This window comes from Drosophila mauritiana, chromosome 3L (genome assembly GCF_004382145.1).
Source record: "Drosophila mauritiana strain mau12 chromosome 3L, ASM438214v1, whole genome shotgun sequence".
NCBI classification, from domain to species: Eukaryota; Metazoa; Arthropoda; class Insecta; order Diptera; family Drosophilidae; genus Drosophila; species Drosophila mauritiana.
In genome coordinates this window covers 9,623,414-9,645,616 of record NC_046669.1, presented here as the reverse complement: position 1 = coordinate 9,645,616, position 22,203 = coordinate 9,623,414, and the positions used below count along the sequence as shown (strand labels likewise).

The window sequence follows — 22,203 nt, the reverse complement described above, 5'->3', positions numbered from 1 at the left end:
AACAACAAATTCGGACCGAACAAAATGCAAAGCAGTTTCAGGTGCATGGCAAGGATATGCTGGAGTTTCAGGATCAGATTGGCTGGCATTGACCAAACGCAGATCCAACGAATCGAACAAACACAACGAACGACAACAACGTAACTTAAAATTGCAATTGTTTGTTAGTTGATATAGAATTAGTTTAAGTGTCGCTTGAATTTTGATTGTCCCGTTCCCGTTCGTGTAGTTCAGTGTTGTTCATATTATTTCGAGTATGTGTATATAAAGTAGAGTAGTTTTCAACGTGTCCTAGATAGAGTTCGTCCTGCTGCTGCTGCTTTTGTATACATATATAAATTCATATTTTTTCGGGTTTCACTTCTACTCCGCTAAACGTAGCACAACAATAATAATAATCGCTTTAATTGCCGTTTACGTAATGAATACATCTATGACACAGTTGAGTCTTCACTATATGTATAAAGTTTCAAGAGTTTACCATTTCCATTTACCACACTTTTACCACATATAGCTGCCCAACTATACAAATTGACTATAAATGTGAGATTCAGATTGAGATTTGAGATTGAGATTGAGATTGCCTTCGGGTACAGCGGCTTCAGTAATTACTGGCTCTGGTTCTATTTCGGATCGGTGGACCTTGGATTGGATTCGTGTGTTCACCTTAGTAGTAGTTTTGGGTGTTTTTCTTTTTTTTGGAGCTATCTATTCCGGTTGATCAGAGTGTGTATATATGATGGATTGAATGATGGGTATAGAATATACATAGCTTTTATGTGGGATTCGTCACTATAAAGCGCAGGCGGGATCTCTCGAGGTTCTTGGCCAAACAATAAACGTCCCTTTCGTATTCGTGGTTATTCATATTCATATTATCATATCATCATATTATATTTTTGATTGCGATTGCTGTAAAGCTCTGTGATAAGTTTGGTTTCTATGGTGCTAGGTACGATGTATGTAGGTACACGATTCTCCCTTAGTTGATTGCATATATTTATCATCGAAAAAGTGATCTGTGATTGATGTTTGCTAAATAAATAGGCAATATATGTTTGCTTCTGTATCTTTTGCAGTGTGATATGGTCTAAACTATATATATATGATAAACTATGATGATATAGGCGAGTTCAATGACACATAGAGGTATATATTTGACATATTTTTGTTTTTTTTTTTTTGCCTAGCGTAAACACATTCACAATAAATATATATTCGAGAATAGTTAGGATTTCTAGGAATTGATTGCATTCTGCATAGTGTTTCATTGGTTTTTGTTATATGGTTCGTGTTCTTGTGGTGATTGTGTTGGGTTGTGTTTGACACTTTGGTTTTTAGATAAATTACAATTAATTTGGGTTTAAATATGTTGTTTTGGTCACATCAAATTTGATTGGCTAACAACATTTAGAGATTCGACTGAAAATACTTAGTTATGCTTGCGCTTGGTATACGTTTACAATTTTCATAATTTCATATAATGTATTTATACCGCTAATATAAGTTGATTACTGGTGTTTCATAAATGGACCGAAATTGCATTAAAAAGTAATTGGATTCTTTTGAATGTATTTATCTGATTGCGTTTCTGTATCTTTAGTTACGTCCGGAGAATAGTTGATACTGTAATAGAGTTAGTTGCAAGATAAATAGACCATCAATCTGGTTGTTCGGCTTCAAACGATTTTCAAAATACATACATAGGCTATTGGTATTGTTATTGATATTGATATTGTTATTGTTATTGTTACACAATTAGGTATTATCTAGCTACTGGGCAAATAGATTGGGAACTGCTGAAGCTACTTGGTTTCGAAGTATCTCGCACTCCGTTACGGATAAAACGTATATTACGGGTATTACGAATACGAATACGGGAAAAAACACCAAATGATTGGAGACAAGAAGAGAGAAGGGGCACACACAATACACTGGTATTATAAGGGAAATATATATATATATATGTTTTAGCAAAATAGATGGGACAAACATCGGGTTCGGTGGTCATGCATCGATTCGAATCTCGGGTTTTGGATCCTATTTCCGGTTGTGGCGGGTTGGAGTATCTGGATTATCTGGGATCTGATGTACACACACATATACATATAGATATATATATATATCGGGTTCAACTGGTTACGCAATGCAAACTACGAACATCTATCTAGGGTCCACTTAGGGCTAGGTGTACGTGTGTCTGTGTGTCGGATTTGCACCGGAAATGTGGGTGACTACAAAACTACTACTAAGGTACAATTGTGGATGAGTGTGGGTGTTCGCAGGGGGGAGGGGAGGTTGAGTTTCCGGTGACCTCTCACCTCCATTCATCGCTTGTCTAGGTATCGGTAGCTACTCTTCTTCGATCTCATCAGGTTAGTTATACAATGTATATACATATATGTATATATTCTTTAAGATTTGTCGCACAATCTACGCACTTGGAATGCGAGAACCTTTGAACTCTTAAGGCACATTTCGAAGTAGAATCATAATCATAAGTACGGCGAAAGCGAAATAAAAAATCTCAAATGCAAAAGCGGGTTGGTGGTGGGTGGGGGGTGGTGTTTGGGTTGTGGGTCGAAGGTCAAAGTTCAAAGCAACACTGATTGTGCAATAGCCAAGTGTACATTAAACAGTTACAATAAATTCGCATAAATTCGACTTAATCGTAGTAGAGTAAAATACAATACAAATGCATACAAAGATCTGGTAAGTCAGTTAACAGATTCATATAGTTCAGATCGATATAGTAGGTATGCACGAGAGCAGGTATAGCAGCCTTCTGAAGCCTTCAGTGTCAGTCAATCAATCAAGTTTACACATATGTATGTGTGCATATATATATATGTAGATTTTAATATATATATTACAATATCTCCGTGATCAGCAGCTTAATTCGATTTGTATTCAGCTTTTGTTCTCTCTGTTGTATATCTCATTTCTCAGTTGTATTTTGTATTTCCAGAATATATATATATATTGTGCACTTCAGATGGGCAGAAAGTAAAATGGCAAGTCAAGTAGTACAGATACATTCAGAATGCCATGGAAAACGTCAATTCCAAAACACTTAGAAACACCACAGATATTGTACAATTGGATAAAGGAACTCATAAAATTGCAGGCGCATGCATTGCAAAAGGATCTATTTATACTATTTCATCTTCTGTCGCTTTAAGTTTAATTTACAGAAAAAGCATTTGTTTCACCTATGATTCAGCACTTCGTTATTTGTTTAGTCCAGTGAAACCTAAACTAAAAAATCCTGTTAGCAATTTTGCTTATCATGCAACTTGTGTTTAGAGCTTTTGGATCTTCGCGAAAAAGGGCACATACCTAACTTCAGTTTTTTAAATTTTGTAATACAAGTAAACTTGGAAAATTGAACAGAATTAATTTACAAGAACAAACTTGGAAACCATGCAAAATTATTTTTATGAACTTTGAAAAGAGCAAATTTAATTCTTTAAACTTTAATGGAAAATAAATGGAATATAATAATGAAAAAAGCAATATACCTTGATTTCCGCAACTTAACTGTGTTAGCTTAAGCTAGTTTTCTAATGATAACTATCCTATTATATCATATTACTCCGAACTTGAACTAACTACCCTGTAGATGGGAAAATGTCCTTAAAGCCGATAATTTCAAAGTGCAGGTGCTTAGGCTAAACTATTGCTGAAATTACAAGGACGACTTTCAGGACGACAATCATAAGGGATTTGAACACACAAACATGCAGTGTTTGTATGTGGGTGGGAAATTCTGCAGATTCTCTCAAAATTTCATATTCCAATGACTAATCGAGTTTGACAAATCACGTGGTCGTTATGGTTTTTGCTCTTTTTCGTTGCTGGGCAGGGATTCAAAATCAACAACTAAGATAATTAATAATATCAATCAACAATAAAGGTAAGTAGTAGCTGTGAGTATCCAATTTGGGCTATGTGTTGGATAACTCGTTACGTTTTTAGATATGTTTCAACATTAACACTTATGGTACATACAAATACAGGACTGGAATAAATTCTCCAAAAAACAACAGTTGTGTACTCGTACTATTAGTATGCATATATCAATATTAGTTCGATAATTTGTAATTGTATTGGTTTTAGTATCAAGATTTGCGTAATTAGTACGTATGACTAGGTTATAGTAGGTCTCACATAGGTACGATCATTCATTGATTTGGCATATATATGTATATAGTTTTTGCTACATTTTACCCTCTGCCCCTCTCGCATTTCAATTTTGATTTGCTTCCATTCGCTTCGATTTGGCGCCATATAGCGTGTATGGCACCCAAATATATATAGTTTCGATCTGATTGTTTTTTTTTTTTTCATAGACTTGGCTGTTTAGTTCCGTGGCGGATTGAGATTGAGATTCATGCTCCGCAGCTTGGCCTTGTAACGCACATTGTTGAGGCTCTGATTGAGATTGTGGCCGTATGTTTGGGGCCCGTAACTTTGGGGGCCGTAATTGTAGCCGGTATTGTAATTGAAATTGCTGGTGCTGGCTGAACCGTATCTGCTGGAATCGGCGTTGGCCGTAGCCTCGCCGATTTCGTTCAGATCGTATTATTGACTGAATGTGATATTGAGTGACGGACACTTTCGGACGTTGCTGTGGCTGTTTCGTGTGCCATTTACCCGCAACAGCGGCACCGGGCTAACCGTGCCGGATACGGAAGTTAATTGTCTTACCATTCCGGATCCCAGCTGCTGCAGTAGACCCGATCCGGAGCCGAGTGGACCCGATGACAGGACGGTGGACTGGCGGCGCGACCTTATCGACTGCATGCTGGATGACAGCAGGAACGGCACACTGCTGGATGTGTTCGGCATGGAGCCACCCTGTTTTTGGGAGTACAATAAAGGAGATTTCTTTGGAAGATTAGTCGGGGCATGTCATCGAGATGCAGTGCATTGCAAATTTGCTTAGGCGGATGCGTTCGGGATCGAGATTATATGTAACATATATTTATATATATAATCACTTTGGTTTCTGTGCTATGTACAGGGTCTGCGATGTGGGTGTGTGTTTTTGGCTGAACCCAGGCCTTACCGACGGATTAGTATACATTGAGCTGATGGTGCAACAAACAAACAAACAATCGAACAAACCAACCAACCAACAAACAATGAAACAAAGCCAAACTCGAACTCAATCAATCAACGGACAGGAGAAGGTCGAATCATAAAACATTGATACAAACGAATTGCAGAACACAGAAATGTCCAACTGAATGAGAGTATATAGGGTATATTGGGTATATAGACGAACGGAGGTAGGTATGTACATAAAAGGCTGAATGCGTTTCGGTATTTATGCATATATTCCAAATCAAATTTCGCCTCGCAGACATGAAAGGAGTGGGCGGGGCAAATGAAACGAAATCAAATTACATTAACATAAAATTTAATATCAGCATACTGTGTATGTGTGTGTGAATGTGCGTGTGTGTGAGTTTTGCCGATTGCATGTGTGTGTGCGTGTCTAGACCTTAAATAGTTGAGAGTCGGAAAAATAGGTAGTGAGTTGAAGAGACTGGAAGAGAAAATTAAATGGAAAATTCTGAAACGATATTATGAAACGTGTACTCACGATCATGCTCCGTGCAAGCTGCGAATTTTTATTTTTATTTTTGTTTTTATTATACGTATTTTCGATTTTTGTTTCAATTATATTGTTTTTGTTCGTACATGAAATGAAGAACGGAAATATACACACATCAAATAAACGCAGTCTTGTGTTTTGTGTTTTAATTTTTCGGCTGAATACAACAACAAGCCGGCTTAACATCAATTCACAGCACTCTTGCTCAAAAATTCAACAGCAAAAAATTCAAAAAGGCCACAAAAATCGGCCTTTCCAATTGTATTTTCAAATGTTTTCGTCAGACAAATACATAGATAGATATATATATATATAGTTATAGTGGTGTCAGTGTTCAGGTGTTCGTGGTATTTGGTGTTTCATTTGTTTCTTTCTGATACGAACGCAACATGAAAAGAGTCAAATGGAAACGAAATCAAATTAACACTGAGCACGATCAGGACATTTAATGAAGAAGTATAGTATAGTTTATAGTATAGGTATAGTATAGTATAATAAACCTAAATTGTTGTATTATCCGTTGTATAACCATCTGATTGGAAAAGTTTGGGAGAGTATATTTCATAATCAACGACTGTTAGAACTAGTCTTGTAAATTGTTTTTATAAATGAGTTGTATAAAGTGTTAACTTGGTTTTTTATACTTAATGTGATGGTATTATTTTCCGAAAAGTATATATTTAAATTCTTATTCTGTGGAAACTAATATTTATAAAAGTAAAATTCTTTTTCGGACCAAGTCAAATCTGAAAGTGGTTTCCCGGAAGCCCTCAAAAGTATGCTACAATTTATGTACACATTATTTAACTCGCCCCATTTGATTGATTTTTCCTCCATCAATTTGATTATTTCGCTGAAAAGTCATTCATTCATCAAATTTACATCGCCGAACCTTATTATTTCGATACTCTCCCCCAATGAAGGCACTTTGTATATACTTAGAAATAATAATAGGATACGTAGGATAGGTAAAGAAAATAACAAGAACACCAAAGACAACAGAAACGGGACAAAGTGGACTGCATTATATATACACCGCACTGGATATTAGCATAGGCTTTTATTTCGCCCAATCCCAGAGTGAAAGAGGCAGAGAACGGAAGTACAGGCAGTTAAAGTTGAAGAACAGGACTCTTGAAACTTGAAACTCAACGAGAACCACACAAAAATAATAATAATAAGAGTAATATCGAGAACTGACAGAGATGAGTACATGTAGAGGAACAGATAGCAGCAGCGCAGCAAATGCACAAAATATACCGAATTCAAAAACGAAAATCATACAAATCATATGTGTAATGTAACTTTGAAAATGAAACTCTTAAAATATTCTTGCAACAGTTTTTCCATCCAAATAACAGCACAAGAACGATTACGAGTACGAGAACGAGAACGAGAGAGAGTTGGGCAGCAAGTCAAATTCATATTCAAACGCAGTTGCAGTTGCAGTCTCAACAATACGAGCAAATATCGAAAAAGGCCAGCGAGAGACGAGAGTGCGAGCGAGCGAGCAACAGAAGCGGAAACGGAAACGCATCCCCTGGCTTCCGTTCGCTATTTTGGCCGGCAATCGGTGTGTTTGTGTGGTGGTTTAACAGGACAGAGACTTGGCTTTGAAGTGCTTTTTGGAGACGACAGCGATAACAATGAAACGACAGTTAACAACTTGGCAAGACAAAGTCCATTTCGATGTTGGCTTAAAGTGCTGCCGACAAACGCGCACAAGAATGGCAAACGAATCGGTTCAGATAGGCCTGACTTGGTTTTTGGCTGACTCTTATACCCTTGAAAGGCTTCTTTTTTATATGTTACCAATTTGACAAGTGCAATTTTAGTTGATTTTTAACTTAACTTTACCACTTTTAAAATATATAATTTTGAATGAAATATGATTGTCAGAAAAACAGTTTAATTAATTAGGTTTTATTGCAATAACAGCCTTCAAGGGTACCATATCTTCGACCGGGTCGAAGCTCTCAGCGATCGCTGTAGAACCGCATTCACATAACTGGGATTGCTTTGTTTTTTAGACTTACAACATAGACCGAGGTGGATGGCACCGATAGACTCGATCCAGAGCTACCGCGAGCACCGTACTATAATAATTGGATGGAGAAATGGAATTCGTGGCAATCGAAAGTCACCGAAAACACCGCAGATTGTTTTGGTATTTTATATATATATATTTTTTTTGTAACGTGTTTGATTGATCGATTTTGATCGGCGGGGAGATAAGATATAAGAGAGTGTGTGTTAGAGCATCTGTGATATGTAGACTTCGCTGCGGTTACGGGGAGGAAATGAGCTAATACATAATCGCATTCATAACTGATCAGATCGGAAATGAAAGTATGAACCAAGGAGTTAACTTAAACCCAGAACGGAATGTTTCTTGTTTGGTTTTGTACGTAGTCATGTGGGCAATGTTCGCATTGAGAACTGAGAACTTAGAACTTTGAACTATAACTGTAGACTGTAGTAAACACGATTAACGCTATTCTATGCGCTATAGCTATAAGGCTATATATATAATAGTAGTAGTAGCAGTAGTATACAGAGTAGTTCGGCGGGTTAAACATGGCACATGAGCTGCTGGAAAAGCCAAACCAAGGAAACAAAGAAGCGACAGGGCGCACATAAAAAAAATATCAAATAAATTCTCAATAAAAGTCAAATAATGCCAAGCCTTTTGTGGCCGTCGATGTGGCCAATCGAATGGCAAACGCGGAAAATGGGGCAAAAATAAATCGAAGAGGCACGTGTGAAAAACCACAATAAACAATGGCGGCCATAAAACAAATGACAACAAAATAACAGCAAAAATAAAATCGAAACTTAAACTGAAACCGATACTGAAACCAAAACTGAAACCCTGTGCCGAGCCAGACACAAACAACTTACAGTTGGCGGTGACAAATTGATGGTGGATCCCCGCCGCTCCTGCGGCCCAATGCTCGAGTGGCGTCGCGTCGGCAGCCCGCTGCCAGGAGTACCGCCCGGCGAGGAGGCGCACGACGGAGCTATCCGGATCTTGGGGGTCATCAGCGTGTTGTCCGACAGTCGCCGGTTGGGGAACACGTTGCCCACGCGCAGGAAATTGCTGTCGGGCGACGAGGGAGAGCAGCCGAACCACCAGCCGCCCAACATGCCGGAGCCTGGAAAAAGGATACAATACACGGAGAAAAAAAGGAATGAAAAGAATAAATATTTTGTGATTTTGCTGATTTTATATGAATTTTATATGGCTGGTCTTTGTTTTTCATATATATTGTATAAGACCATCACTAAAGAGCACCCAAACTTCATTATTAGAAATGTTACACTTGTGTGTCTGTGCCATTTTTTCGCTTACATGCTGTTTTTCATCAGATACCATCACGCTGACACAACAGGCATTGTGTTTTGGAGCTAATTAAGTCTAATAATGGTCGCGGTCAGGCCCTAAAACACAGGCACGTAGCTTTTGTCGACGTCGGGACCGCAGTCAGAGCCAAAAACCGACAAACCGAAAATTCGAGTCCCAGCCAACCAGGGATTCCGACGCCTGGGATTCTGTCACTGCCAAGGACATTCGCACATTTTGCGGTTGCGGCCGCTGCACCTGACTTGGCCCACAGAGAAGCGGGGAACTTCCACCCACTTCCATTCCCATTCCAAGGCAATTTGTGTCGAAAATGATTTACTTGAATTCATGGCAATTGTCAAGGTTGCATCAATCACTCTGCATTCACTTTCATATTAAAGTGGAACTTTACAAAGAACCTTCGTTAAAACTTGTGGTTTTTGGTTAAAGGCTTATAATAACGTGCTTTGAGAAATGTAATATAATGTTATAAATCTACTTTTATAGCCTAACAGTAAATGAAATGGATTAAGTCAACAGTGAGGTAGAAGTTTCTTGGGCGCACATGTCGTATGAGTAATATGAATGTAAGTGAAATGTAGAAATAAATCGATAAATGATTTTTAACGTAATTTTGCTAGTCTGTGAAAAATTAAATGAGAATATAAAAATATTTTATCATTTTAAGTAGTTAGATATAATTTTTACGATTTTTCAAGCCTTCATTTGGTGCTTTCAAGGATTAAATAACTTTCGACTAGGGTGGCTGCATTTCGGAAGTCATGAATGCGGTCTGACCTTGTTTGTTCGTAATTTTTAAGTGGCAATATGCAGCAGCAGTAGACAGGTGGCAAGGTGGCAAGGTGGCAAGGTGGAAGTTAGCAAGTGGGTCGTTGGGCAGCTTTTAAGGTGGCTCTGACCCCAGCGAATTTTCAGTGGAACAGTGGGTCGAGGTGAACTAAACTTGGCTGAGCTGCGTCGTGTCTGCCGGCGATTAGGGCCATCATAATAAATCATCATTATGGCGAAAGTTCATTAGGCAGCAGCAGTGCAGCCAGTGTTTCCATGACCGATAATAGCCGGCTTCGGGCGGTGCTTTTGATTTTCATGTTCATCATTATAAAATTATCATGGCCAGGATAATACAATTAAATGCCCGGCACAATGGCCCGATGGTCGCAGGAGCCCAGCTGATTAGTAGTGGGCAGGACAAACGGCTCCTGTCACGTTCGATGAATATCAAACTGAAATCACGTCGAAATTTCCAATTACACATGCCCACAGGCGGCCACTCAACCGACGAACCAAGTGGGCAAGGAGTCCTGTCCTTACAGATTCTGCCAAATATATATATATTTAAGGATACCCAAAGTTCTTAGTACCTTCATTCCGTTTACTTTTCACTAGTTTGTGCATTAATTATGAATGAGGCAGAGGTAAATACGTTCGATTGTAAATGTGCCTAATCTATTATAGATGTACCAGAAATTATTATTTTTGGTATGGTTAAACAAATATAAATAATAAAGTTGAGTGACGCAATATTTAAGTAGGCCAAATATTAAAATGAAAGCTTCAACTATTCAACTTACTGTCTACGCTTTCTAGATAGTTTGCTTAAAAATTCTCAGTGAACTGTTTAATTAGAAAGCTGACACCTTCCTCCCCAAATTCACCATGACTAAATATACATATTTATATTTAGGACTCGAAGGATTCACTCACCGCCAGAATTTTTGCGGGCCATATCCTCGGCACTGGACGTCTTGCGCTGATCAATACGCAAGTTGGGAATATTGAAGGGTGGCGCATTCATGTTGTCCGTGGAGAACTGGTGTCGCAGGGTGCGGTGGCGTTCCGGCGAGGCCATCGACAGGTTGTCCAGCTTCAACTTGTTCCTCTGCTGCCGATCGATGGCCTCCAGCATTTGCTGCAGCACCTGTTGGCCCACGAACATCATTAGTTGGGGCACTCTCCAGGTGAAGTAACTACCCTTGTTGTACTTACCTCCAGCAGGTAGCAATATTGCTCGAAATTGAGTGAAGGATTCACCGTGTGCGGAATGAGCAGGGGCAGCACATTGGTGGCCATCGTCTCCACGGTCAGTCCGTAGGTTTTGTCCACAAACAGTTTATGGTAGATGCCTGAGAAATTTAATTACCAAAAGCTTATTACTTGGCATTATATTGCTGGCATCACTACAGCTTTCAATTGTGATAGTACTTCAAATTTGCTATGTATAGAAGAGCTTAAGGATTATAGTCTAGGATTATGCAGATCAAATATAAACTATACATATTCCAAAAGCAGCTAAGTACTTACATTTAAATCTTATAAATTTAAATATTTTTTGCAATCCAACTTAAATGAATTTATAAACATTGAGAAAACATTGTCAGGCTCTCATCGCCTTTTATTACTTAAGTTGCAGCTCTAGGGCATTTTTAATCAATTTTAATTAAATGGAAAATCTCAGTTTTCCCCCAAAGCTTAAGTCACAGACAAAGTCATCGCAATGAAAATATTTGTCGCACTAAATCAGTAAGTAATCAAATCCGGTAGTTTATAAAATAAAGCCAAGCATCTGTTAACAATTAAGCTCCCCCTTTTTCCATACAACTAAATCAAATTGTCAGCTTGTGGAAAATTCGATCCAAAGTAAACCTCTGTGGGCAATTTGTATTTATCCATGCTAGCATGCAGATAAACTCGGGGAAAATTGTGTTTCATGCACTTTAATTAGTTTTCGATAATGGCCTAAAAAAACAACAAAACCGAAAGTGTGTGCAGCTTCCGGTGGCATTGTGGTTCAACTTACGCACAGTACGCATGATGATATCGGGATCGGGAATGCGAATGTTCGCCAGCAGCGGTAGAACCTCATCCATGACCTGCCACAGAGGTATGAGATGATATATGAGATGATATATTGGATTCCGGAGTACCCACCTGTGCCCGCTCCATGCGGTCCATTACCCGTTCGATGCACATCAGCACGTTCTGCACAATCTTCGGATCGGTTATGTTCTTCTCGAACACCTGCTTCACCTTGGGCAGCACCATGCGGCGGATGGAGAGCTCATCGATGCTATCAAACACATTGGCCACGGCCACCACGGCGGCGCTCTAGGATCGCAATGTAAAATTTAATAATAGTATAAAATAGCTTGTTATTTGAGATTCAGTAACATACCCTAAAATATACATTTAGAAAGCATTTAAATTATAAGTTTTTTCAGTACCTAAACGAAAAGCATAATATTTAACCCCTAGAAGTGCTGACTTCTCTGTGTGTGCCCCACATTTTTTCCCCATTTATTGAATTTTAATTTCCTTTCCTCCCCCCTCGAAGAACATTTGCGGAAAGAAAATGCAAATTCACTTGCTCGGGCACTTTTGTGCTCTGAGTCAGCTTCTGAGTCGCAGTTAATTAAGAAATTGCTGCCGTAATTACACAATCAGCTCCGTCAAACCCATTTCCATTTTCCAGTCCCGGAGTGATTTGCATATCCGAGTGGAGCAGCACTCACCTGCACTTGTATCGTGGATCCGTCGAAGGAGTAGAACAACATGGGCATTATATCTGTGGTGACATCCTCCGGTTTCGTCTTCTCGATAATCAAATGCAAATTCTCAAGTATTGTAACGCTGGCCTGAATGGATTTCGGTGTATTGTAGATGACTCTGGGATATAACACAGATTTGATTAGTGTGAAAAGCTCATATATCACTCGAAAATTACTAAGGATATGAGTGCGTGTGAAAGGTTTCTTTTTTTCTTTTCTGTATGGCCCGGGTGTCAATAAGCGTCTTACAAGTGGCCACAAAGTTTGTCGCCAACTTTCGGCAAAGTAGTGAACTCTCTCTGGTGCGGGCTTTTGTGTGTTCTACTAATTTATGCACGGTTCACCACCAAAGGTGAGCACTTCGGGCCCACTGGGCGCCCACCTCCCAGCCACGCCCCCTTGGCTAGGAGGAACCTGGGAAAGTTTCGCAGTCAAGCTCTATAAATTACAATACGAACTGTCGCCTGTCGCAGTGGGCGCAATAAAACGTCATGAAAATTGAATAACATAAAAAGAAGTGTCGCGAAAGTTTTTCAATTGTTCAAACACAAAAGTTCTCATCGCTAGACAAGAACAGAAGGGATTCCAGATGAAAAATGACACGATTGAGAAACTTTTTAAGCCGGACTGTCTTTGGTAGTATCCATAACATTGAATAGAAAATATTCGCAAAGAAAGTGTATAATTTAATTGGCTGACTTTCAATTATTATTTTCATAATTTTTATTCATTTAATTTTAGCTTTGAACTGCAGATTATGTTGTTTTTGGTTGTATTCTAATTTAACCTTTGAGTTCGCTTTTATTTATATAATTTTATCTTTGCCATTGGATTTGTTTAAATAAACACAAAACTATAAATACCAATACGTATATTTAAATTAATTTCTGTTCGTGTCTATTCACTGCAGCCTTTAATTCCCTGTTTGCAATAAATGAATTATAAATAAAGTCCCGTCTGACCACTATATTTATTTTGCAGAGCCTCTTCCGGTGCGATAAATACTCAAAGCTGGCTTTTTATTTGTGGGGCTTTCAATACCATTGTCCTCGTTCTCCAATAGGCTATAAATAAGACTACTTACTTCATGGTGGCCGACATGAGGGTGTCGTATTCCGTGAGCGTGGCTTCCTGGACAAATAGCATGACCGGCTGCAGGACTGCGGCAAGGACCTCGTTATTGTTGATCTCGGACTTGAGCATGGGCCAGATGTTCTGCCACCAAAGTTTCTATGGACAATAACGAAAAATTGGAGGAGAAATGCGGGAGAGTCATTAACCAGTCTATGTCATTTCAATTGCCAATGCTAAAGCATCATTAAGCGGCATCAGACAATGGCAATGGACAACAAAAAAATAAGAATGGAAAAAGTGACAGACTCCTTCCGTTTCTAACTCAACAGAAAACAAAGGACAGTCGCAACATTTTTGCAACCGACATAAAACGGCTCGTAATTCACAAATTGTTTGGCCGTAAAGCGCTCAACTTGACGCCATTAATGATTAATGTGCTGCCAGTTTGTTGGGCCAAAAATGTTCGTTCAACGTGGCTGCATCCGTTTCCGGTGGACAAAATTGGTCGAGGAACTGGGGCACTTACACGTGGTATCATCGGCATGGCCTCGATCAAGGTGGTCTTGTAGAATTGGGACTTCTGCTGCGTGTCCTTCATGTTGACCACGTCCAGGAATTTCAAAGCGTTTATGGGCGTATCGCTGAGAAACACAAAAAAAAAAAGTATACGACAACATTAATTTCAATGGCAACAAATTAAATTTCCTTATGTCCACACTTTTTTTATGAAAATGTATAAATACGAAAATGTTGTGTAATTGCTTTAAGTGCTTAATTGTGGCCCGGATTAGTTGGTAAATGGCATCAATTAAACATTAAGCTGCAGGCAACACCGAGTGGAAATGCCGCAGGAAAACCCGCAAAAAATATGCCAAAGGCAATATTTATCTCTGCGCCACTGAAATTAAAATATTAAGTCCCCACAAAACGACGGACTGCCGCCACCATCTCTCTAAAATGGAATTCTAAATACTTTTCATTGTTATGTAAATCAAATTGCTGAAATTTAATTGCCAAAAAGTGTTTACTTTCGACCCGCATCGGTAAGCATTTTGAATGCCCGTTTATCAGGCGGCAAACAGATGAATGCCGTAAAATTTGAACAAATTGCAAATAAATGCGAGCTATGCGACGCTGTTTATAGTTTCGCTCGGTTAAACAATGAAATCAAGTCACATTGCGTATACGCAGCGTGGACCAGTTGATTTCGCTACCCTTGTCGACTCAATCAGGGCAATCGACCAAGTGGAAAAACCCCATTTTAAATCACCTACTTGAGCTTAAATGGAGGAAAGTTAGCTTGCCACTGATTGCCGAGACACTCGAGCCATTTGCATACGCTGCTAAAAACGCAGAAAATGTTGACAACATTTAAATTAACTTCAAAGTGCTGCCACCAACCTGGCTGACTAACTGACTGGATGACTAACAACGACAAAGGAGGCGGCACGCGGCTAAGGATGAGATGTCGAGATGGCTGCGATTCTGATGCCGGTGGTGCTTTTCCGGTGGAGCAGGCAAAACTGATGGAGCACCATGCTGTTGCTCCACTGTTGCCGCTGACAGCGCGTTTATGGTAGCAGGGGGTATATGGGTTCACAGACAGTAATTAAGACAAGTAATTAATAAACAAAATAGGTACAGACTGCTGATAAAATGTCAAAACCACTAAGTAGATAAATATATAACATATTAACTATATGATATAGTAGGTAAGTCTCGTATTTAATTAGGAAATATTTAAAAAATATATCATTTGAATCAGTTTTCTAATTGAAGGCAACTTTAGTCGGGTTTTCAGGAACAACTCAAATATCTCAAAAATTATGCCTCACTTGTTAGCTAGTTCTGAACAAGCAATCAGGTCAGAATAAGCAATCAACATTTGTAAATGAATAAGCTGAATGAACAGGCACTATCTTGACCCATCCATACTCCATGAAATTGCTTTTATGAACAGCCAATGTGGATTCAATTCGCAGAGCAATAGCAGCAGCATTACCACACAATTGCCAGCGTTTTGCGCTACTTTACATTCAATTCACCTATGGAGCATATATCCTGCAGACAGGCTGCGGTATTCCCTAGCTGATCACTGACGTACTTCATGCCTCGCTTGCTCCGTGCAGCCACTTCAGTCGCCACCTCTCCATTGCCAATGCCATCGCCATCGCCATCGCCATCTCCATCGTCTTTGGCTTTGTTTGTCTAAACGCGGCACGTCGCCGTCCCCCCTTTTTCAGATCTCAATGGGAGGCAGGGCAACGCAACAGCTGCTGTCGTCATAAATCCCAGAGTCAGTCAGCTTGGGTTGGAGGAGCAGTGCCACTCCAGCACGACTACCACAGCACAATCAGCTGAAAAGCAGCGACGTCTTACACTCAGAGAAAAAACGCAATAAATAGGATATATTTTAATGGAAGACAACGGATTTATGGCCTGACAAATAATATAAATATTTTCCAAATTCGATCATCATATCATTATAATAATACTAAATTAATTTAAGCGAATTCTTCAGCTTTCGAATATATTTCTTCCCGTGTTGTGACATTTAATAAACGGTTGTGGGGTCACAGCGCACATTTAATTTACCTTGATTATGTTTTCGCTTTTGTATTAATTTACCAAACGGATCTCGAATCTAGCAGCTCTACTTTTTATTTACAATTTAACAACCAATTTTTCGCAGTGCCCAGCTACCATTCGCTTTGCATTGTGTATGTCTTTCAGGTCTGATTACCGCTCTCATTTGGCAAACAGACGTAATTAAAGTGTGCGTGTGTTGGTGGAGCAAAGGCGGTAGGACGCAGGATGAATGGTTGACTCGGAGGAAAAAAAATGAAACCTTCAATTGAATTTCAGCTACGGGTACAAATTGGCTTAGAGATTGCGTGTCGCTGGGGTTTAGCAGGTGTGTGTGTGTGTGGATGTGTGCTCCCAACAGGTGTCAATTTCATTTCAAACACAAACAGAAAGAGAAAGGCAAAAGCAACTTTGAACGCAACTGGGCAAATTGGCACACAGTTTGTAGCGCTTTCTGTTGCTTTGCCATCTTAGCTGGAACTTAATTAATTTGGCCACTCACATGAAGTACTTAATGAGCTGCAGCAGTTGGGCGGTGGGCCTGGCGGTTGCATCCCGACTGGCCATGCGCGAAGTGGCCTCCTGCAGGGCAATTGGCAGTCTGGGCATCAACTTGTGGACCAGATCATCCAGCTGAAACGGGGGGGTGGCGAATGGTGCCAAAAACTCTTCATAAGCATAAACGAAACAAACTTTGCCACAACATTGGAAACCACTTGGGGACTTTCGAAAGCTACATCCAAATGCCCAGGACAGGACGAAAAGTTTTAATGACTAGCGCCCGCGGGATAACTGCTGCTGCTGCTGCTACTGAATCCTGGTACTCCTGCTGCTGCTCCGTCACCTGTCCGCACAAGTGGCAAAATAATTAGAGTTTCAAGTGGACTTTTTGATTACATTTGCATTTGACAAAGCTGCGAATCTAATTACAGCGCGCAAACAAGCCCATCCAAGCGTTTTGCGTTCGGCTCAAAAACTTTTCATCCATCCAATTGGCACTTGTCGCTGGCCCCCTGAAAGTTACCAAGCTGTCCCCCAAGTCCATCGCATCCCGGGCATTCAGAAATTAGAAATTGTTTACCCACCGTTTCCATTTGCTTGGCATAGTTGGAGGTGGAGTTACCGGCCTGAATCAGTGGCCTACCGTTGTTGAAGACCGCACAGATCACCATTCCCAGCGAGAACATGTCGCTGAGCAAGCTGCACTTGGACGTTGACTGGGTTTCGGGAGCTAGCCAGGATGAACATAAGGATACAAGTTAGTTATGAATTATTTGTTAATTATTAGCTTAGAATGTAGTTATTATCATTTTCTCGAGCAACAGTTTCATGGTCAATTTCAAACAAATAATTAAAACTTGAGTAGACATTGATATTAACTTGCTACAAGCTTATTTCACGTGATGAAACATCATTCATTTTGACCCAATTTCCCAAACAGAAGAATTAAAAGGCCAAAGGATATAGACAATCTTTATCTACTCACCCATAAAGTCAAGATTCGGCTGGGCCATCTTGGACACCCGATTGCTCCACGGCGGACACGGAATGGAGCTGTTCAAATCGTTCTCATTCATTCTCTCTGAAATCCGAATATGTGAATATGAATACAAATTGCTGACCTGGCCAATCCATTTCAATTTTGGACTACTAAGCCAAGACCGCACTCACCCACATATTCCATGCCGGCCAGCTTCCAGATACCGCGCTTGGTTATTAGTATAGAAGATGGACACACATTGCGATGAATTACGTGACCGGAATAGTGCAGATACGCCAGTGCCTCGGTCAGCTGGAAAATGGGAAATAGGAAAACGGTAGCAAATCGCCTGGGTCACGCCATCTGGCCCGAGCAACAGCAAGGTGCCACTCACCTGGAGAAAGCCGTACTTCAGCTCCATGTCCAAGAAATTGTATTCCTTGGCATGGGCCGGTCGCTGGGGCAAGGTGTTCGCCGCCGCCTGCGCCTGGGACGCAGCTGCTCCACCCGCCGCCGGCGCCACGTTGGTCGCTTCATACGTTTTCGACTCCTGCACGATTAGAAAATTTCGTTTTTATATTTTTTTTATTTAATTTACAATAATTGTGTAAAATGTGTGGGAAAAGATACACTTGGATAATTCCAAGTCTTAAAATAACATTTCAAAACAACAGAGTACATAAGAAATAAAATCCTTGCTGTGGCAGAAAAACCTATCATATTTTATCTTATAATTTTATAAATAACGTTTTAATTTATACCCACAAAAAATTTCAAAAACCCTTCTCAAAGTTTTCTCTGTACCTTGCGGACAGGTAATAGAAATTTATGGCCAAATCCTGGAATGAGCTGGCCGGATGTCCCTAAATTTGTTTCACCCTCAGCTTGGATGGCAAACTACTTTCAGCTCAGGACCTTTAAATTCCCATTCAAAGGCATTGCATTCGTTGATAAGCCATTCAAATCTCTCGTGTTTCTGTTGCTTGCACGACCCTGGCTTTTTGTTTTTCCAATGGATTTTCCCTTACCAATTTTTTGATTGTTTTGTCTGTGCATGTGAGTGCTTTGAGCTTTACCTTTTTGCAATTTTCAATGTAATTTAACTCGAATCGACTTTCATGGAAACTAAAAACTATTCAAGAGGTTCTGTTCTTTCGGTTATTGTTGAGCTGGTCTGGAAGGTCTGTTGTTGTTTCGACATGGTTCTAAACAGAAGAGGTACAGTGCGTTTCAATATTGTAAAGGGTTCATCTAATTGAAAAATGAAAATACCTTATAAAGTGTTAGGGATATATAAACGTAAGAAAATAGTAAAACATATTTCTTCTTTTCTAACATTCAGAATATCCAGCTACAAACCAGTTTAGTAAGTTCATCGCTTAACTTTTTGTTTATACCAAAACTAATTTGAGTTGAGCAACTAATATAATACCAATACCGTGGATTAAACCACCTTTAAGTGGTAAGTTGTGGCACGCACCGTGTGTGTGTTGGTGTGTGCGGGAGTATGCGTATCCATTTCCGAGCTGTGCGGACCAGCTGAAGCTCTTTATTGACTCAATCTTGGCAGCGTAAACTTTCCCACATGCACACATCCACAATCACACCACTCACACACTCATACACAGACTGGCAGTGTGTGTAATTCGATTTAGTTGTGTGCGTGAGCTGGCGTTTGTGTTTCTGTCATGCATACCCATCAGTTGCCAAGTTTTGCACTAGCCACTAGCCAAGAGCCACGCCCCCTGCTTCCCACATGTCCCGCCCACTGTGCCATTGTACTCAAAGTCAAACTATGCACTTCGCTGGCCTGCAAAAACTTTAACAAAACACAGGAGCGAGCAAAATCTACTGCAGCAGCAGCAACACCAAAAACAGTGCCACAATCAACCCAACAGTCTAAACACTGTTTCGCTCTACATGGGAAATTCTAGATGATCACTCAGGGGCCGTGGACTTGCACGGCAAAAAAATCTATGGTACTTATTTCACTCCATATAAATATGGAAATTTAGCTACAAATAAATATTACGTTATTTCCAGCCAACTATCAGACATATTACAAAATAATATCATATTAATATTTTCATATTTTTAAATATTTATTTTAAGTCACTAAATTTCTCTTAGTGTCAAATAATCAACTAAAATATTTGTAAAAAAAAAAACCTGAATAAATTATTGAAAAACTTATAATTTACATTTAAAATGTGTCAACTAGGGTAAATGTGCTTGTGCGAACAAAATTTTTTACGATCAAATAGTAAGTTTAATTCGATGTCCAATTAATTTCGTGCCGTGTGCAAGCAGTAAAAAGCGTAAACGGGCAGAAAAAAGGCCGTAACCAATGGAGGACTGAAAGGCAACCAGGCGACAGCACAAATTGCATGTCCATGTCGCTGTCAGCAACTCAAACTGCCAACTGACTACGGACAACGGACAACTAAAACTGTGGCCAAAACTCACGTGAAAGGCCAGGACATTCGAGAGGCTGGCGAAGATGGGCTCCGAGGCGAAGGCCAGCGTATCCGCACTTTCCTCGACCGTGTGATAGATTTGTAGTATCTGCGGGGCGAGAACAAAACGTACAGGTTGGGTGGTAGAGGTGGTCTTAGTGGAAAAGTAATTATCGATTGGGGGTCGCCGAAGGACACACTCACCCGCGGATGGCGGAAGCGCTCCAGTGTCTTCACCGAACTCTTTAGCAGCTCCGTTATGGTCTCCTTGCGACGCGGCTTGTGCAGCTTCTCCGCAATTTTCTTCTCGAATATAAACACCGAACATTCCTGCAAAACGGAGATGCAATTACGTTAAGAAAAGAGTTGAAAGGATAAGGCGTGTGGTGTTATCCTTGCAATGCAACGTCCTGATACTTGAATCAAAAGGTATTGGAAAGTAGCGAGTACTTTTATTTTTCCAATTCCATAAGCTGAATATTTTAAAATTGAGCATTTATTCTTATTTTGTTATTTTGTAAATTCAAATCATTTCAGGAAACTTTAATTGCGTTTTGAGATAATTTGTTAGCAAACATTTAAGAACACGTGGGCAACTTCAAAGGAAACAAGTTAAAGCATTCCTAAACGAAGATTTATGGATTTTTGAAAATTCCCTTTTCACCTTAAAGGTAAACCAATCCACATCCCAATTGGGCCAAAAATGCCACTGGCTGGAAACACTCACCTTGTTGTCGCTCTTGCGATACGCATCATGGATGCGCCACACCAATTCTGGTCCGGCACAGGCCACCGGCTTGCCGATTTCGAAGTACTGCGTAATGGGATTGCCATCGGCGACTGCTTGAGTGGCTGTGGAGGCGGCCACATTGGTGCTCTTGAATTTGGCAAACATTGTGCCGGCGGGCATACCATCGATTAGCTTTGAGAAGACATTCGAGAAGCTGCCCTGTCGCTTGGGTCCTGGCTGGATGGGAGCGGTGCCGCCGATGGTGGGCGCCGATCCACTTCCGCCCGCTGGTTCCCCGAGGGTGGAGCCCGAAACTGCACTAGCACCACCTGTCGTTGCACTTAATCCCGCACCTGCTGCACCAGCTCCACCTGTTAACTGAGATGATGATCCGATGAGTGGTCCGCCCGATGCTGCACTGATGGACAGTCGTCCGCGATTAGCGGTCGCTATACCCACGCCGGTTGCTGTGCCACCGGCTGCTATTGCACCTGCTGCGCCGCCCCCACCCACACCCTGGCCATTAAAGTTGGCGTGCCGGCTGGAAATCAATGATTGCGGCGGATCATAGACACTGAAACCATTCCGAATAACTGGAGATGGTGGTCCGGCCAAGCCACCGCCAACGGACACTTTGCGCTGCGGCAAATTGATGTCGAGCACCGTGCTGGCGCTACGTTGTCGTACCGCTGCCACGCCTCCTGCACCTGCCACGCCCACAGCAGCCGAACCCGCCACGCCTCCTCCACCGCCGCCGACGCCGCCTCCACCGACGTACTGCTGCTGGCCACTCCTGGCCGGTGAACCCGTTGCCACCACTGCCGCTGCCACCGTACCCGCTCCCGATCCTGATCCCACACCGGCAGATACCGCTCCTGGTCCGCCCGGCGGCGTTATTCCCACAGCGCTGCCACTGCGACCGCGTTGCACCTCCTCGACCCTATCCAAACGTGAGAAAATTCTGGCCGCCGTTGTTGCCGTCTTTGATGTCTAATATGGGCCAGGAGTGCTCTCCTCCAGATGTGCTGCTCTTATTAGCTCCTCCTGCAAAGAAAAAAAACCGAGAGAGAAAAAAAAAACACTGAGAAACCGCTAGAGTGGCAGATTTCACTTTAATTGCGGCCACTTGACATCGCTCATACGCCCCGTTGCCCAGGCGACCATTTATCCAGGTACTTTTCAGCACTGGCAATTAATGCGCTTATTGCCTGGCCTGGCTTTTGTGCTCAATTTATACACTCATTAACCCCCAAAGGCAGAGGAGAGTTTAAATTTGCTGCCAAGTCAAGATGGCTGTATTCTATTTACAATTCCATCGGATGTACTTGTAATTTATTTCCACCAC

The 22,203-nt window shown here is 40.9% G+C and overlaps 1 protein-coding gene across 2 annotated transcripts; it reads right to left on the bottom strand.

Annotated features, from left to right (window-relative positions):
* Positions 1-119: 119 nt before the first annotated feature.
* On the bottom strand, positions 120-21,477 carry LOC117140410 (SCY1-like protein 2). 2 transcript variants are annotated; one of them, XM_033303284.1, is made up of 19 exons: positions 20,856-21,477; positions 20,333-20,458; positions 20,139-20,237; positions 18,067-18,222; positions 17,864-17,984; positions 17,679-17,774; positions 17,278-17,423; positions 16,695-16,825; positions 14,133-14,247; positions 13,617-13,762; positions 12,497-12,650; positions 11,916-12,092; positions 11,785-11,857; positions 10,974-11,110; positions 10,692-10,905; positions 8,525-8,778; positions 7,660-7,719; positions 4,711-4,890; positions 120-1,626 (listed from the first exon to the last, which is right to left on the bottom strand). In XM_033303284.1, the coding sequence occupies exons 1-19, from the start codon at positions 21,036-21,038 to the stop codon at positions 1,600-1,602; spliced, it is 2,595 nt and encodes an 864-aa protein (XP_033159175.1). In that variant the 5' UTR covers positions 21,039-21,477; the 3' UTR covers positions 120-1,599. The 2 variants fall into 2 exon arrangements, with proteins under 2 accessions (XP_033159175.1, XP_033159174.1); XM_033303283.1 differs by lacking the exon at positions 7,660-7,719 and having other exon boundaries at positions 4,711-4,860.
* Positions 21,478-22,203: the final 726 nt, after the last annotated feature.

What these genes read in the sequence shown, in the direction of transcription:
- LOC117140410 (XM_033303284.1), bottom strand. Translation starts at nt 21,038, where the DNA reads ATGCCCGCCGGCACAATGTTTGCCAAATTCAAGAGCACCAATGTGGCC. An exon ending in CTCATGTCGGCCACCATGAA is followed by an intron (nt 12,651 to 13,616) that starts GTAAGTAGTCTT and finishes GTTATATCCCAG; the next exon opens with AGTCATCTACAATACACCGA. An exon ending in TCAATTTGTCACCGCCAACT is followed by an intron (nt 7,720 to 8,524) that starts GTAAGTTGTTTG and finishes CAATTATTATAG; the next exon opens with TACGGTGCTCGCGGTAGCTC.